Here is a 15737-nt window from a genome sequence, read left to right on the forward strand (position 1 = left end):
AAAGCAAGCTTGTGATACAAAATCAATATATTTTTTATTATTGTGTTTGGTTTTTTTGTCAGTCTGAAACCTACATACATACATACATATATTTGTTTGGACACAAACAATTTACGTTTGGATCCAAAGATATATATGTTTGAAACCAGTCCCAAACAAATATTTGTTTGGATCCAAACATATTTCTAACATATATTTTTCTGCGCGTATTGGAGGTCATATGAAGATTCGCCTTAGTTTCAGAAATACAGCCCCAAATTGCTTGAAAAAGTCAATACTTAACCATGTTTAGATGGGGCCATAAAATCCAAGCTGGAAACCCAACCAGGGGTTTTTTTGTCGTTTGGGTTTGTAGATCACCTTAAAAATGTTGCACGGTGTAATTTAAGATCGTCGTGTGACATACCATGAGATAGAGGCATTCTTGGGCATTTCTTCCACCAAAAAGGTTTGGCAATCGGAAAGAAATGTTGAAAAGTTACGGTCAAAGACTTTTATAAGATTGTAACTGGTTACGAATCATGGATATATGTATGTATGCGTATAAGCCCCAAACTAAACAGCAATGTAGCTAAATCCCTGAAAAAACGAATATCGGGCGGTACCGTTCTATGGGGGGTAATACAAGACTTGGACCAGTACTGACACATTTCTGGGGAAAAGTTTTGTAGGCACAAAGAAGACTCAATACCAATCTTCTACCATTTTTTCATTCAAAAAAGATAAAACAAAATAAAATTTTTTCATTCAAAAGATAAAATACATAAAAAAACAGCAAACAAATTAAAATTTGTTACTTCCATACAAAGTTGACAGGGTTTGAAATTTCGAACACCATTTTCCGGGAAAACGAAAAATCGGAAATTCTTTGAGTATATTTTTGACATCAGTGAGTCCTTTCCCCAAAAAAAGTTTTTTTTTCTTAAAAAAAAAATAAAAACGTGTGTAATCAGCAATGATCCAACACCGATATAACTTTGACACACCTGAAACAAAAGTTCGGAATTTCGGTTTTGGTTTTCATGTATTTTTGTGTTTCAAGCCAAATTTTGCAAACGAATCGACTGTATTTCGAATTTTCTGTAGAAAATTATTAAAATCATAAATCTTATGTAAATACCAAATAAATTAATAAACTCTTTACAAATTTAGTAAAAGTAATTTGACTTGAAAACAAGTGGGAAAAGGCTATAGTCGGGACGGAGCCGTCTATGTGATACCCTACACCACTACCCCTGTGCATAAGCCTTTCACTCGTAAACATTTTTTAGGGAGATATTAAAGTTTTCACCTATCTGGCTTTTCATTTTATATTTGACTACTGCCGACATCTACTTAGTACTGATTGAAATCTTTGAAAGCTTTAATACACCAAATAGAAGCAGAAATATTTGTCATTAAAGTAAAAACTTTAAAATATTATAATATTTTACGATAAAAGCCAAATTTTTTATTAATTTAAAGCTCAATTGTTTCAGTTTCATTATCAAGCTCTCTCCTTGGAATATGTCGAACAGAAGCAGAAATATCTGATATGGAAATAAAATTGCATAATTTGGAAATTGGGATATCCCAGAGTCTTTTTCAACATCAGAAGCATTTCACCAATTTTGGTAAAGCAATTGGGGACATATCCTCATTGTTGAAACGCATCCAACAAAAGCAGAGAGTGGGGTGTGCGCCAACCTATTTTGCATCATAAAAAAGGTGATGTTTTACTCGTCAAGGCTTTCCTTTTGGAATACGCCTACTAGGAGCGGAGATATTCGCATATTAATAAAACGTTGATTGTTCTCCACAGAAGTTTTTTGCCCATTCCGGCCCCTGTATATTATCCGACCATTACCAACATCAATATGCTTTCTTTCTCGTGAGACCCCCATCATACCCCAAAATTTCGTGATGATCCGATCAAAATTCAGACCTGTAGCGTGATTTCAAAAAAAAAAAAGTAAAAAAGTGTCAGTCGGCTTTGCCGACAGATATATACCCTCAGCCAATGTGAAGTGAAACTTTCACCTACGGACAGATCGATGTGTTTAAGGTCTCTTCAGAATTTTGTGGCCCTTTTTGGACATTGAACTTGCCGACAAAAATGTGGATTAGAAATTAACTGCACTAAGACACAAATGTTGAACTTTGGTGGGGGAGGTACCCTCTGGGAGGACCGATATGGCCATTTTAGAAGTTAAACTAAATTTTGACAAAATATTAGGAGATCCAAAGTTTGGACCAAATTAATTGCCCCATTCAAGTGATGTCGTCCTAGCATTTTATTGAAATTTTTTTAAATATTGGGGAGAAGTACCAGAAGTTGTGGACGGGTCTTGCCCCAAGAAACTAAGTTTGGATATAATATGGCGAAGACGAAATGTTGGACCATATCGGTTGAACAGTTCGAGAGTTATCGTGCTCTCCGACCGCCACATATGGTGACATAGGGATTTTTCCACCTTTCGGGCTGTTTTCCCGAGAAATATTGACTTGCCCCTGAAAAAAACTTTTACCGTCGTAATGGAGGTAGCGAATGCGAGAGCAGGTATTAAATTGAACTTATCCGAAATTTTATATGAGAGGTACCAGAAGGAGTAGACACATATAGTCAATATTCGAACTTGTACTTGTGTGGGATACCTGAAGGAGTAAACCGATATGGCTTATCTTCGAACTTAAACTAAGTTTGGACAAAATATTATGAAGGCCAAATTTTGGATCGAATCGGCAGATCCGTTCGAGAGTTATCTTGCGCTCCAACCACTACACACGGTGTTACAGGTGTTTTTTGAACCTTTCAGGCTATTTTCTCAGGAAGTATGGTTTTTCCCCTGATGAAACTTGTACCGCCGTATGGGGGCCGTGAATACAAGTTGCTACAACAAAAATCAAAACGATTCCAGAGCAGGTCCTAAACTGAACTTTTCCGAAATTTTGTGTGGGAGGTACCCGAAGGCGTGGACCGATTGAGTCCATATTGGAATCTCATCTAAGTTAGGTAGAAATTTCACGTTGTGCAAAGTATGGACCAAATCGGTTCCTCCCTTCAAGAGTTATCGTGCGCACAAATTTTCCGAACATTTTCGAACTTTTGTGGGGGAGGTACCGGAAGGGGTAGACCGATATAACCCATCTTCGAACTTAATCTAAGTTTGGACAAAATATTGCGAAATACCAAATCGGTTCATCCGTTCGAGAGTTATCGTGCGCACCAGCCAGTCAGACAGATGGACGGACATTGCTAAATCGACTCCAAATTGTCTGAAAATTTTCTCGTTACCATAAATGTTGAGGGTATAAATCCTTTACAAATTTTGTAAAATTCATTTTACTTGACAAAAAAACTTTGTTTCAGTCGAATTTATATATTTTACCAAAGTATTCTCTTATCTGTTTAAAATCTCACATATATCTTTAAAATCGTAATTATTGAAAATAACATTTCACTATGAACAATAGTTTTTATTTTTTAATAGTTTTTATTGTTTTAATATTTCAATCGGCAAGAAGGAATGATCGTTTTATTACTTGTTTTGCTTAAGTAGTATATTGTACCTTAATTTGCTATCATTTCGTTTGGACATTAATGCTTAAGCCGTCAATAAAGATCTTTACTACTATCAAACAGACAGGATCTTTTAATAAATTAGTTCCATTTTCTGTAATTTTGCATTTTTATAAACTCATATCTCCGCTTTAAATTCGATACGATATATTCAATAATAATTCTTAGATGTTCAATCGTTTTTTTAAATTCTGAACAGTTTCAAAGAAATAATTTCTCTGTACAATTTTAGAAATCACACTTTCATTCCACTTGGAATTTTCTACCAGTAAATAGAAGCTTTAGTTTTTATTTTTTTATACAAAGTTTATTGATCTCTTATCAAAATGTTGTTTTATTTTGTTTTTGCAAAATTTAAAAATAAAAAAATCTATTGGCATTCATTCATGTTGAGCTTTATCAATTTCATGTATGTAGTTTCAATTGTTTTGCTACACGTTTTCAGTGTTCTCCTCATATGTTCGTGTTTCAACTATTTGCAAAATAATTATGAATTCTGTTTCAGTTTATCAGTTAAACCTTGATTTTAAATTTTTTTCGCAATAGCAGCAGCTCTTCGTCGAATTGCAAAAAAAAAGAATAAATTTGAATTCGATGAGATTTCAATTTAAGCTTATCACAACAATGGGCAATGACGGGTAAATAGAAAATCAAAATGGGTTATTTAACAAAAATGCTTAAACAATTAACATTAATAATATTTTGAAATTTTTGCTTAATATGACTGTATTGTTATTAATTTTACTTAGATGTGTATATTTGTATACCGGACTGTTTCTGTAAGATTTTATTATTTTTTGAAATTAGAAGCTTCTCATTAAAAAATTGAAACATTTGTTTCTTTTGATTATACATACTACATACATACCTATGTATGTAGCTTTCATCTATTCACTTTGTTATTGCAAAACATCAGAGAGAGTATTTTTTCCATTGAATTGTAAATTAATCGAAACAACTATCACAGCTTGTCTTGCCTTCTTGTCTGTTCATTTTGTAATTATTCGAATTGAAATGTTGTTTCTTTTAACTGACCTTTCTCAATGCCATTGTTGTTAGTGGTGTTCGCTTAGAGTTCAAGATCAAATTCACAGAACAAATATTGACTAATGGTTTACTTTTATCGATCTTCAAAACCAGCATTCGTACATAGCATTTTTTTTTTGTATTTACATTTTACTCCTCTATTGATTTTGCAGATTTTGTCATTTTAAGTTGGCTTTTATTTGTTCTGTAATCGTCTTTTATTGTTTACAAATAGCACATACAAAATTAGTATTGGCAGTATTCAGTGTTAAAATATGTTAATTGGTTAAACAAATAGAATTTTGTCATATTATTATGAAATTTGCAATGCCACTGGCAGTTTTGTTTGTTTACCATAGTGCAAACAAACAGTGCTCTTAGATATGTTTGTATCTTAAACCATAATTAAATTCCAAAAAGAATGGTATTATAGTAAGTTTACATTTACGAAATCCACTCGATTTCAACTGTCAATTCCATTGATTGAACGTCAAACGAAATCAAACGGATTTCAGAAGAGTTTTCATTTGACGTATACGCAAAGGAATTGACAGTTGAAATCGAGTGGATTTCGTAAATGTAAACCAAGGATTAGGCAAGTTCGATCACGAAACAAGTGTTGCAATGACTTTTCAAAAAGAAAAAAAACGACCAGTAAACTTTGCACTCGTAACAAGCGCGTTATCCGATTCTAATTTTGACTTAAATTTATTGGGGCCATGTCGAATGTAATAAGTCGCCACGTAAAATAAATGAATTACGTATGAAATACATACAAGGGAAACTTCTCTCATATCAACACCCGATTCATATTAGGTCAATGATATTAGGTCAATTATGACCCAGTCCGAATTTTGAGAAATTTTACATGAAATACTCGGGAATGTCGCCGCACAGTGGCTCAGAATCTTTTTTTTTTTTGTCAAAACTCTGTAACTTTTGAATGGACACTATCAGCTTTCCTATGCAGAGGAAGAATTCAAGGTCAAAATTAAAATTTTGATTTTTTTAATATTTTGCATCAAAATATGAGTTTTTTTTTTGAGTTTTTCATATGTTCAATCTTATTAAAAACTCACAAACACCAATAAACAAACCAAAAAAACATAAAAAATAAAAATTTTGTAAAAAAAAAAAATTAAAAATATTTATCAAAAAAAAATTAATTTTTGTCATAAAATTTTCATTTGTGTAAAAAAGCTATAATTCATATGGGAAAACGGAGAGAAAAACACATACTGTATTTTTATTATTTCTGACAATGTTAAGGATATTAAATACTATCCCAATTGTGGCTTGTATTTCGTCCTCTGGGGCCAAAGACTAGAGTTGGGTAATCTAGTTTCTAGTTCCTTGTACTAGTGTACTAGTGGGTCATTGGAACTGCGAAGTGAACTAGATAGTTCCATATAGTTCCTTTGGCACAACTCTACCAAAGACGATATCACGTCTTTTTGACAGCTGCCAAAATCAAATGCATAAAATGACGATCTTGTTTTTTTTTAAGACTTTCCCCTTCCAACACACTTCCTGTAAGGCGTTAATATCGGTCTTGTACTTTCTAAATACCATGTTTTTCCTGTGAAAAATCGAGGATTTCAGTTGTAGATTCAGAGATTATGGCCGCTAAAGTTTAGGACGATGGTCAAAACTACGGTGATTTATTCGTCTTTTTCCTTGTATTTCCATAGAAAATTAGGTATTTTTGGAACTCAAAAAGATTGGTGTCGTATTACAGAAGTGGTGACCTATTTATTGGGAATTTGACCCTTGTTTTCCCATATTAAAAAATCTGTTGTAGCCACAATCACAATGACTACCTGCTCTTAAAATTCCAACACAATCCGAGAATCACGATTAAAGTGCAAATGTGTTTGAACTTGATCTAGTTTCACTCGTTTCGATACCTTTCTTGCCTACCAGACATTTTATATTAGGTATCTCTGGTTAACTAGAATTTGTAACAATTTGTACCAATTGTTGCTGGAAGTCGTCTGTTAACACAAAAAGTCAGCAAAAGAGAGCGATTCGGGAGAGACATTTTGACAGTTCTTTTACTGAGAGTTTGCAAATTCTTGCTGGACAAATTTCTTCTAGCAAGCACTAGCGACTCTTCTTCTTCTTGAAAACAATCAAACATCTGTTTTTATTTTTTCGTTGATCAATGTTTGTGAAAATTAAAAACAATTTTATTGTGGAAATAGCAAGACTAATTTTGTTGTTTGTTTGGAGAACAAAGTTGCAAATTGGAAAAAATACTTTTTTGGGTCAGTTTCTTTTTTTATTTTTATTAAAATACAACGTTCTTGCTTCCTTTGGTTCCTTCATTGGCGGACAAATTGTTCTGTTTTTGCAAGTCAGCTGAATGCTTGCTGGTTTTTGCTGGGAAGGTGTCTGTTTCCTTTTTACAATTTTCTAGCAAAAACCAGACAGACCTATTGTCACCGTGGGATTGTATAAAGCATACGGGCCATTGTATTACTAAGAGCGATCGGAACAACTCTAGTTAAGTAAAAACTCTCTGATTTTTTTGAAATTTTTTCCAGAGGTAGATATTGTTGCGCTGATCATGGGGATGTATAATTTTCTTGCGGGACGGACCCGGTTACCCGATTATTTGACCCGAAAATCCGGGTACAAAACCCAAATGGGTATCATGGACATGTTCAATGTAGAACCTTTTCTGTAGGCACCTATAATGTAAAGAAATGAGCCCAACAGAACCGAGTTGTCAAGAGTCTAAGGGCCACATCTCTAAATCCAGAGAATGTATTACAACATATAGCACCATTTTGGAAATGTTAAAGTAATAGCTATAATCTGGCATAAATTAAGCGAGCACCCATAATGGGCCCATTTTCGACATTTTTAAGGGTTTTAGGGAAAACCCCGGTTCCAAAAGTCGGGTTTTGGGTTATATCACCTGAACACCTGAAAATAACACCATCGTATAACCACTTTTTGGATAGGTATTTCCACCCATTTTGTAGCAATCGGTTGAGTAGCTAGGTGTCGTGGTTTCCAATCAAAACCGTGAAAACCTAAAAATGTGTTGACCGCGATTTATTTGAAAATACGTCCGGCGATTTTTTTTTTTTTTTTTTTTTTGTTTTTTGATTCTTCTCATCTATGAACATTGTTCTTTCAGAATCTGCGAAAACTTCCCATGTGTAAGCACCTTTCATATAAATTTAGTTAATGCGCACCGTGAGAGTTAAGCCAAAAGTTCTTACACTTGGAAAGTTATTGCGGATTCTGAAATTACAACGTCCATCGTTGAAAAAAAAACAAAAATAATCGCCGGAGAGATTTTTAAATGAATCGAGGTTAACACTTGACCTTGATTTTTAGGTTTTTTAGGCCATTTGATTTTTTTTGGAAAGATTGATATGTTTAGCCTAAACATACTCAGGACAGTTTGACATAAAGACCAAGTGTTGTGTTGTTTAGAGCGACTTGAAAAAATGGCTTTGCAAAAAAAAATTGAATTTACTTCTGAACATCTTCGTCCGACCATTTTTCACAACTTCCGATATGGATAATTACGACAAGCGTACATCGATCAAATTGAATCTTTGTATGTCGATAAAGGACCATCCTACAGCACTATGCAAAACTGTTTTTATACCCTCAGCATTTATGCTAACGAGGTTATATACACTTTCATACGGGCAAAATCTGCCTTATCGAAATAATGGTTTTAGACCCCAAGATTGTTTGGACGAAATGTGTTTCAGACAATTTGGAGTCGATGTAGCCATGTCCGTCCGTCTGTCAGGCTGGCTGGAGCGCAAAATAACTCTCGAACGGATCTGTCGATTCGGTCCAAAATTTGACTTTCGTAATATATTGTCCAAACTTAGTTTAAGTTCGAAGATGGGTTATATCGGTCTATTCCTTCCGGTACCTCCCTCACAAAAGTTCGGAAATGTTCGGAAAATTTGTGCGCACGATAACTCTTGAATGAATTAACCGATTTCATCCATACTTTGCACATCGTGACATTTCTACCAGTCTTAGTTGATGTTCCAATATGGACTCAATCGGTCCACTCCTTCGGGTACCTCCCACACTAAATTTCGGAATGTTCAGTTTAGGACCTGCCTTCGAATCGCTTTGATTTTTGTTGTAGCAACTTGTATTCACTACCCCCCATACGACGTTGTAAGTTTCATCAGGGGCAAGTCCTTACTTCCTGAGCAAATAGCCTGAAAGCTACAAAAAAACGTGTGACACCGTGTGTAGTGGTTGGAAAATAACTCTCGAACGGATCTGTCGATTCGGTCCAAAATGTGGCCTTCGTACTATTTTGTGCAAACTTAGTTTAAGTTCGAAGATAAGCCATATTGGTCCACTCCTTCAGGTACATCCCCCACAAAAGTTCAAAAATGACCGGAAAAATTGTGCGCACGATAACTCTTGATGAGAGTGACCGACTTGGTCCATATTTTACACATTCTAATATATCTACCAGACATAGATCAGGTTCCAATATGGACTCAATCGGTCCACTCCTTCGGGTACCTCCCACACACAATTTTGGATAAATTCACTTTAAGACCTGCTCTCTAATCACTTTAATTTTTGTTGAAGCAACATGCATTCGCTGCCTCAATTACGACAGTAAAGTTTTTTCGGGGGCAAGTCCATACTTCTTGAGAAAACAGTCCGAAATTTGTAAAAAAAAACCCTATGAATACCACGTTCGTCCACAATTTGGATATTGTAATATTTCTTCGAATATTAGATAAAATTGAAAGTTGGTGCTTATAGGTTCCGGTACCTCCCCCACAAAAGTTCGCAAATATTCGCTAAAATGGTACGCGCAATTTCTCATAGACGATTTGGTCCAAACTTTGGATCTCTAAATATTGTCGAAACTTAGTTTATGTTCAAATTTGGGCACAAATGTTCAACATTTTTGTAGGCTAGTGTGATAAAAAAGCTCTATCTATCGATATCCCCGCAAATTTTTGAGCTTTAATCCTTTCCATAATTTTATCGGTTCATACTTAAGTTTTTTTTTTTTTTTTTTTTTTTGGGGAAAAAGTGTTTTTAATCCACACTATATCTATGTCGGATGGGTCATCTGTAGTACAGATCTAACTTGGCACCCAATCACTTCTTTTTATTCCCCCACATCAGGATATATGGACTTGGCTACGAAAAATATAACATTGTAGTTGAAACCACAAGGGATACCTTCTGTAATAAAATTCCAAAACGATTCAACGAACAGCCCTTAACCCACTTAGCGCCGAGAAGTTTTTTTGCGAGAAAACTTAAAATTTTATATGAAAATGATATTTTTGAAACTTTCTAAGCATTTCTTAATAAATAACTTTTGTCTCTAAAATGAATAGTTTTACTGCAATCGGGCCTTCTTTTAAAAATGCCGAAAACTTTGAAGGGTAATATAGGTGTGTTCCTACATACAAGCCCTTGGCTCTTCCTACATTCCTAACAAATCCCTGAGTTTATATGAATGGTATTTTTAAAATTTTCATAAAAAATCAAAAATTACAAAAAAGTAGATTTTTTTGAATTGTTTGCGTTTTAGACCAAATGCTTGGAAAAATTGTCAAATGATACTTTGTAAGCGTGGAATGGCAGATAACAGACAATGATATGAGAAACTGCAAAAACCCCACAAAAATATGCGAAAATACCCGAGTTTTACGTCAATTTTTACAACCATTTTTTGTGGCGTTTAAACGACCAGTGTACAGAGGACAATTTTCCGAAAAACCTGGCCAAAAATCGAAAAACAGTTGTATCAATTTACTAAATAGTGTCAAATATTGTTTTAGGAGTCTACTGCGTGTAGTTGTGCAAAAATATATATGTATGTTTATTGTTTAGTAAGTGGGTATAAAAAAGGAGGTCCATAAGGAGGGTATATAAAAGGAGGTTTATTGTTTAGTAAGTGGGTATAAAAAAGGAGGTCCAAGGTCACTTGACCTGCTTTAAAAAAAATTCTCAATATTTAAGTTGTTTATTAAAAGCTTATAATATCCAAAATAAGCAACGGTTTTAATTTTTTTTTTTTGTAATTGTAATGAAAGGTATGTGAAACGTATTTAAAACGTTCAGTGTCGCGAATGAAGTGCGCGTTTTTAATATGTAATTGATGTTCGTGTTTGTTGATTTTTTAAGATCAATTTTCACAAAAAGCGATGAAAATAGTTGTAAGATCGAGTTGGGCTGTGTACCTTACCATTATATAAAAAGGGAAGAATTTTTTTTACCAATTTCCATCGAAACATACTGCACATATTTGAACTTTTCGTTTTTAAGTGATATTTTGTCTTGCAGATATGTACAGATTTTCTTAGATTCAGAATGTCAGAATATAGTATAGGGTCAATTTCTGGCGTTTGGGTACAATTTAGAGTTTTGATGTATTCTAAGACCTATAGTAAAATTTTATGGCGAACAAATATTTTCATATGATTCCATCACATTTTATGGGAAATTTTAAAGATTTGTGGAAAAAGGGACCAAAAAGACACCTTTTATGACTCGCACGAGGGTTAATTTCTTTAAGAAAAATATTTCTCGCATTCTTGTCAGTAAAGTTGCCAAAGACATTATACACCTAAAGTGCACGGATTCCAAGTGATCTTAACTCAAACATTTCCAAAACTGTAGAAATGGTAGAAGCTTGCAACACTATTTTAGTTTCTTGGTATTTTGGCAAAATTGATACCGATATTTCCTTCGTATGTAATGCAAATAGACATTTCATATCTTTGTTGACTTATAGTGAAATTTAGTGGAGAACATTTTTGTCTTTGACGTCATTCTTCTACAATGACGATTTGTATGACAATTTTGCCAAAACCCATATGAAGTACGCCCTTAACCCTAATATGTGTCTTATATTTTGCATATTTCTGGTGTTCATGTAAGATATAGAGTTTTGGTGTATTCTAGGACCTATAGTAGAAATTGATGGCAAACAACTTTGTAGAATATTTTGATCTGATACGATCTCATTTCATATGAGCAGGGACCAAAAAGAACCCTTTAATGACCGTCTAAGGGTTAAAAAATATGAAAAATTAAAATCAGCGACCCGAAAAACATAAGAACCTAAGGTTATGTCTAAATCCATTCATTTTTGGAGTTTTGGCCAGGTTTTTTTGGAAAATTGGCCTCTGTGCAGTGGGCTAATTAAAAACAGCACTCAATCAAAAACTTTTGATATTTTGTGGAAGTACAGCCCGAAGAATTGAACCGATGTAGTATGTAGTCCAGCTACGAACTTGATTTGAGTTTGAAATAAATATTAAGATGGACCATATCAGTGATTCTCTACGGGTGCTATGGTGTGAACCAGTCAGTCAGACGGAAAGTAGGGCTGACGAATTTATAACTTTGCAGAATTCTTTTAACTGCCCTTACGTATACCATTGCAATTACTACTGAATTGAAAGCATATTTCTACATAACTGTTAAATATTCTTGTCTAGAATTATCGTTCCTAGTCACCTTTTGAGCAGAAGACCGCTACAGAAACCCAAACAGAATTTCATTCGAATATACAGAAAAATTACCCACTCAAGTGTTCAGAGAAACAGACCATTAACGTGGTTTAGAATTTTAGACAGGTCGAGAAAAGTTAACTTGTATAATTGAAATAGGCACCATTATTATTAAATACAAATATACTCGTATACAACAAAAACAAAATTATAATACCTCAATAGCATTTTGATTCATAATACGACAATGAAATAAAATTCATTTCCTCTATATTAAATTAAAATCAAGTCTAATTTAAACTTAATTGCTTTTGTAGTTATTGTTTGTGTTACTAATAATAACAAAAATATTAATTTAACAAAATACTAAATCAAAGTGTCAAAACAGTAACAAACATTGTAATTAACATTTTGACTAATTAATTTTTGGCGAATTATAAACAACAAAAAACAATTTCATTATCTGTTACTAACAATTCTTCTGTGTGTTGTCAATAATCATGTAAAATGTGTGTTTGTGTGTATGTGAACTAAAAATCATTGTAGTGTTTTTTTGTCCATTAATAAAAAAAGAAAAAAACAAGTAATTTTGCTTCTTAACATTAAACTTTGACATTATGTATTCTGCCCTCTTCTACCCCTCTTCGTCTCCTGTCATATGATATCACTTTTGTATGTTTCACTTTTACAGAATATCGGAAAATCCCAAAGAGTATAAAAAAATCTGGATTGATGGTGGCATCCATGCCCGTGAATGGATTAGCCCGGCCACTGTCACCTTCATCCTCTATCAATTGATGTCGAAATGGCAAGATCATCCGGATTATATTCGTCAAAAAACCTGGTATGTTATGCCGGTCATGAATCCCGATGGCTATGTCTACAGTCGTAAAGTAAATCGTTTGTGGCGTAAAAACCGTGCTCCGGCCAAACGTTCACAGTGCTTGGGTGTGGATTTGAATCGCAATTTCGATATTGGTTGGAGCGGCTATGGCTCATCGACAAATCCCTGCAGTGATACATATCGTGGTGAATCACCAAACTCAGAGTTGGAAACAGATGCTGTTGTTAAATTTTTGAGTAAACGGAAATATAATTTGGAATCATATTTGACATTCCACAGTTATGGTCAAATGGTTGTCTATCCATGGGCTTACAAGGCGGTGAAAGTGAAAGATGCCGGTGTGTTGCAACGTGTTGCAAATACGGCAGTACAAAGGATTGAAAAGAAAACTGGTCAAATCTATCGTGCCTCAGTGACCCATGAAGTGTTGGGTATTGCTGGTGGTGGCTCGGATGATTGGACTCGTGCCGCCCTGGGCACGAAATATGTTTACACTATTGAACTGAGAGATCGTGGACAATTTGGTTTTGTTCTACCACCTTCGCAAATTTTGGAAACAGCCATTGAAGGTTATACCGTTGTGGATACTGTGGCCCAGGCAATTCAATAGACCTTCGTTACGAAGTTTTTTTGCGTTTGAAGTTTCCAAGTTTTATTTTTGGCAATAACTATAGAATATTTATATGATTGTATTTTAACAAATGCCAGTGTACTTTTACATTTGTAACCCCCTTTAGCCTCCTCGACCCAACGAGAACTGTTTTGCGTTTAAGCAAAAAAGAAACAAAACCAACGACAATGGTTTTTATTAATTTTAGCAACAAACAATTATTAAGTTATTTTATGCATATTTTAATTATTACGTATATATTTAAAATTTAAACTTTATTTAATAAAAAATAATTTTAATTTATTATGAAAATTTCAAAGTGTTGAAGTTTTTTAGTGGTATTGATTTGTGGAGGGAAATTTGGGAGAAGTTCCCAAATGTTTATATAAATCTAGGATAAATGGATAATGTAAACAAGTTACCTTCTACATTTCCAATAGGCTAAGAAGTAATAGGTTATTTCTGTAATGTTTTCAAGCCAAAAACGCTTGTTATACCCTCAGCATTTACGAGTATGCTAACGAGGGTATGTTAGAGTTGTGTAGTTCCGGAAAGAACTAGTTCCAAGGAACTATTCCGGACAAGGAACTATTGGAACTATATCCGGCTCTTTCATTTATATAGTTCCTTTAATTCATATAGTTCCAGCTCCAGCCGTGCATATAATTCCTTTCATTTATATAATTCATTTTATTTTTCGATCTTTCACGTTCGGTTCCTTCATCATTGTTAAATAATCGTAAATCACATCCTCGTTACATTGCTGCAATTTATTTATTTGTATGTCAATTAATCCACCAAAAGATGAAAACAAAAAGAAAGAGAAAGGTTCGTTAAACTACACTAGCGGTCATCTGAATAGGTTTGAATTTTTTTCTTTTTATATGTTAAGGTATCTTCTGATGTGTTCGTATTGCAGATCCATACTATTTAGTTTTTGAGAGTCCTATACTATGCCAACATTCCCAAGAAAAAACTTGACGGTGTTGCCATATTTTCGGAAAATATCCTAATTATAATAAAAAATGTACAAAAAGTGACCAATTTTTGCGATCATCAGAATAGGTTTGAATCAAATAAAATTGAAAAATTTTACTATCAAAGCAAATATTGCGCAGTTTTTTGCTTTAGTTTAGTAAAATGGAACATTCTGATAAATCCTACAACAAATTTGACCCGCTTTATTTGGAACGTGGGTTCAATTCTCAACATTGAAAAGTTACCAAGAACTTTCAGATAAAATCAAGAAATACTCAAACCAAAACGTTTTATAAATTTGCTTTAAATGACTTTTTGATTTCGTTAGATCTATTCTGAGCTTCGAAAATTGTCTGAAAGCAAATACCAAGTGTAGCCATATTATTAGGATCGATAAAATAGAAAGGTCATTGAAAATAGATGGTATTTTAGTTCAAGTTTAATTTTTTAACTATCCTTGCAGTACAAATTTATGTGTTATCATGCTCATAAATCCACCATAGTTGACCACATGTATCATAAATGTTCGAAAATTGGTCTGGAAGAATGTTTAATCGACGACAATAAAGTAGAAAATTGTAATTCAAATTTAAGACAAAAGGGCATGATATCACCGACTGTTATAGTGCTGTAATATCTATATAGTCAGTTCAAAAGGTTTTTTTCTGTTCACAAGTCATAAAACAAACACGAATAAGTACAAAAGAATGGACTACTGAGGTTATACAGCACTATAAAAGTCGGCGATATCATGCCCCTTTGACTTAAATCTGAATTACAATTTTCTACTTTATTGTCGTCGAAGAAACATTCTTCCATACCAATTTTCGAACATTAATGATACATGTGGTCAACTATGGTGGATTTATGAGCATGATAACACACAAATTTGTACTGCAAGGATAGTTAAAAAATGAAACTTGAACTAAAATACCATCTATTTTCAATGACCTTTCTATTTTATCGATCCTAATAATATGGCTACACTTGGTATTTGCTTTCAGACAATTTTCGAAGCTCAGAATAGATCTAACGAATTCAAAAAGTCATTTAAAGCAAATTTATAAAACGGTTTGGTTTGAGTATTTCTTGATTTTATCTGAAAGTTCTTGGTAACTTTTCCATGTTGAGAATTGAACCCACGTTCCAAATAAAGCGGGTCAAATTTGTTGTAGGATTTATCAGAATGTTCCATTTTACTAAACTAAACCAAAAAACTGCGCAATATTTGCT

General features: G+C 33.7%; 3 protein-coding genes across 5 annotated transcripts in view; 2 read left to right on the plus strand and 1 right to left on the minus strand.

Annotated features, from left to right (window-relative positions):
* Positions 1–13830, plus strand: part of LOC141398641 (carboxypeptidase B) — a 47803-nt gene extending 33973 nt beyond the window's left edge. Inside the window, exon 5 of the mRNA XM_073976146.1 lies at positions 12764–13830. Coding sequence (XP_073832247.1) covers positions 12764–13526 — 763 coding nt within the window. The 3' untranslated portion in view covers positions 13527–13830. The remainder of the gene's footprint in view (positions 1–12763) is intronic.
* The window catches only part of LOC141398640 (uncharacterized), a 308082-nt gene that overhangs the window by 272465 nt on the left and 19880 nt on the right, over positions 1–15737 (minus strand). The window lies entirely within an intron of this gene.
* LOC141398642 (carboxypeptidase B-like) overlaps positions 1–15737 on the plus strand; it is a 38450-nt gene that overhangs the window by 5112 nt on the left and 17601 nt on the right. The gene's annotated exons all lie outside the window — the stretch shown is intronic.

This window comes from Musca autumnalis, unplaced genomic scaffold (assembly GCF_047663935.1).
Source record: "Musca autumnalis isolate F117 unplaced genomic scaffold, ASM4766393v1 scaffold_3, whole genome shotgun sequence".
Taxonomy (NCBI): Eukaryota; Metazoa; Arthropoda; class Insecta; order Diptera; family Muscidae; genus Musca; species Musca autumnalis.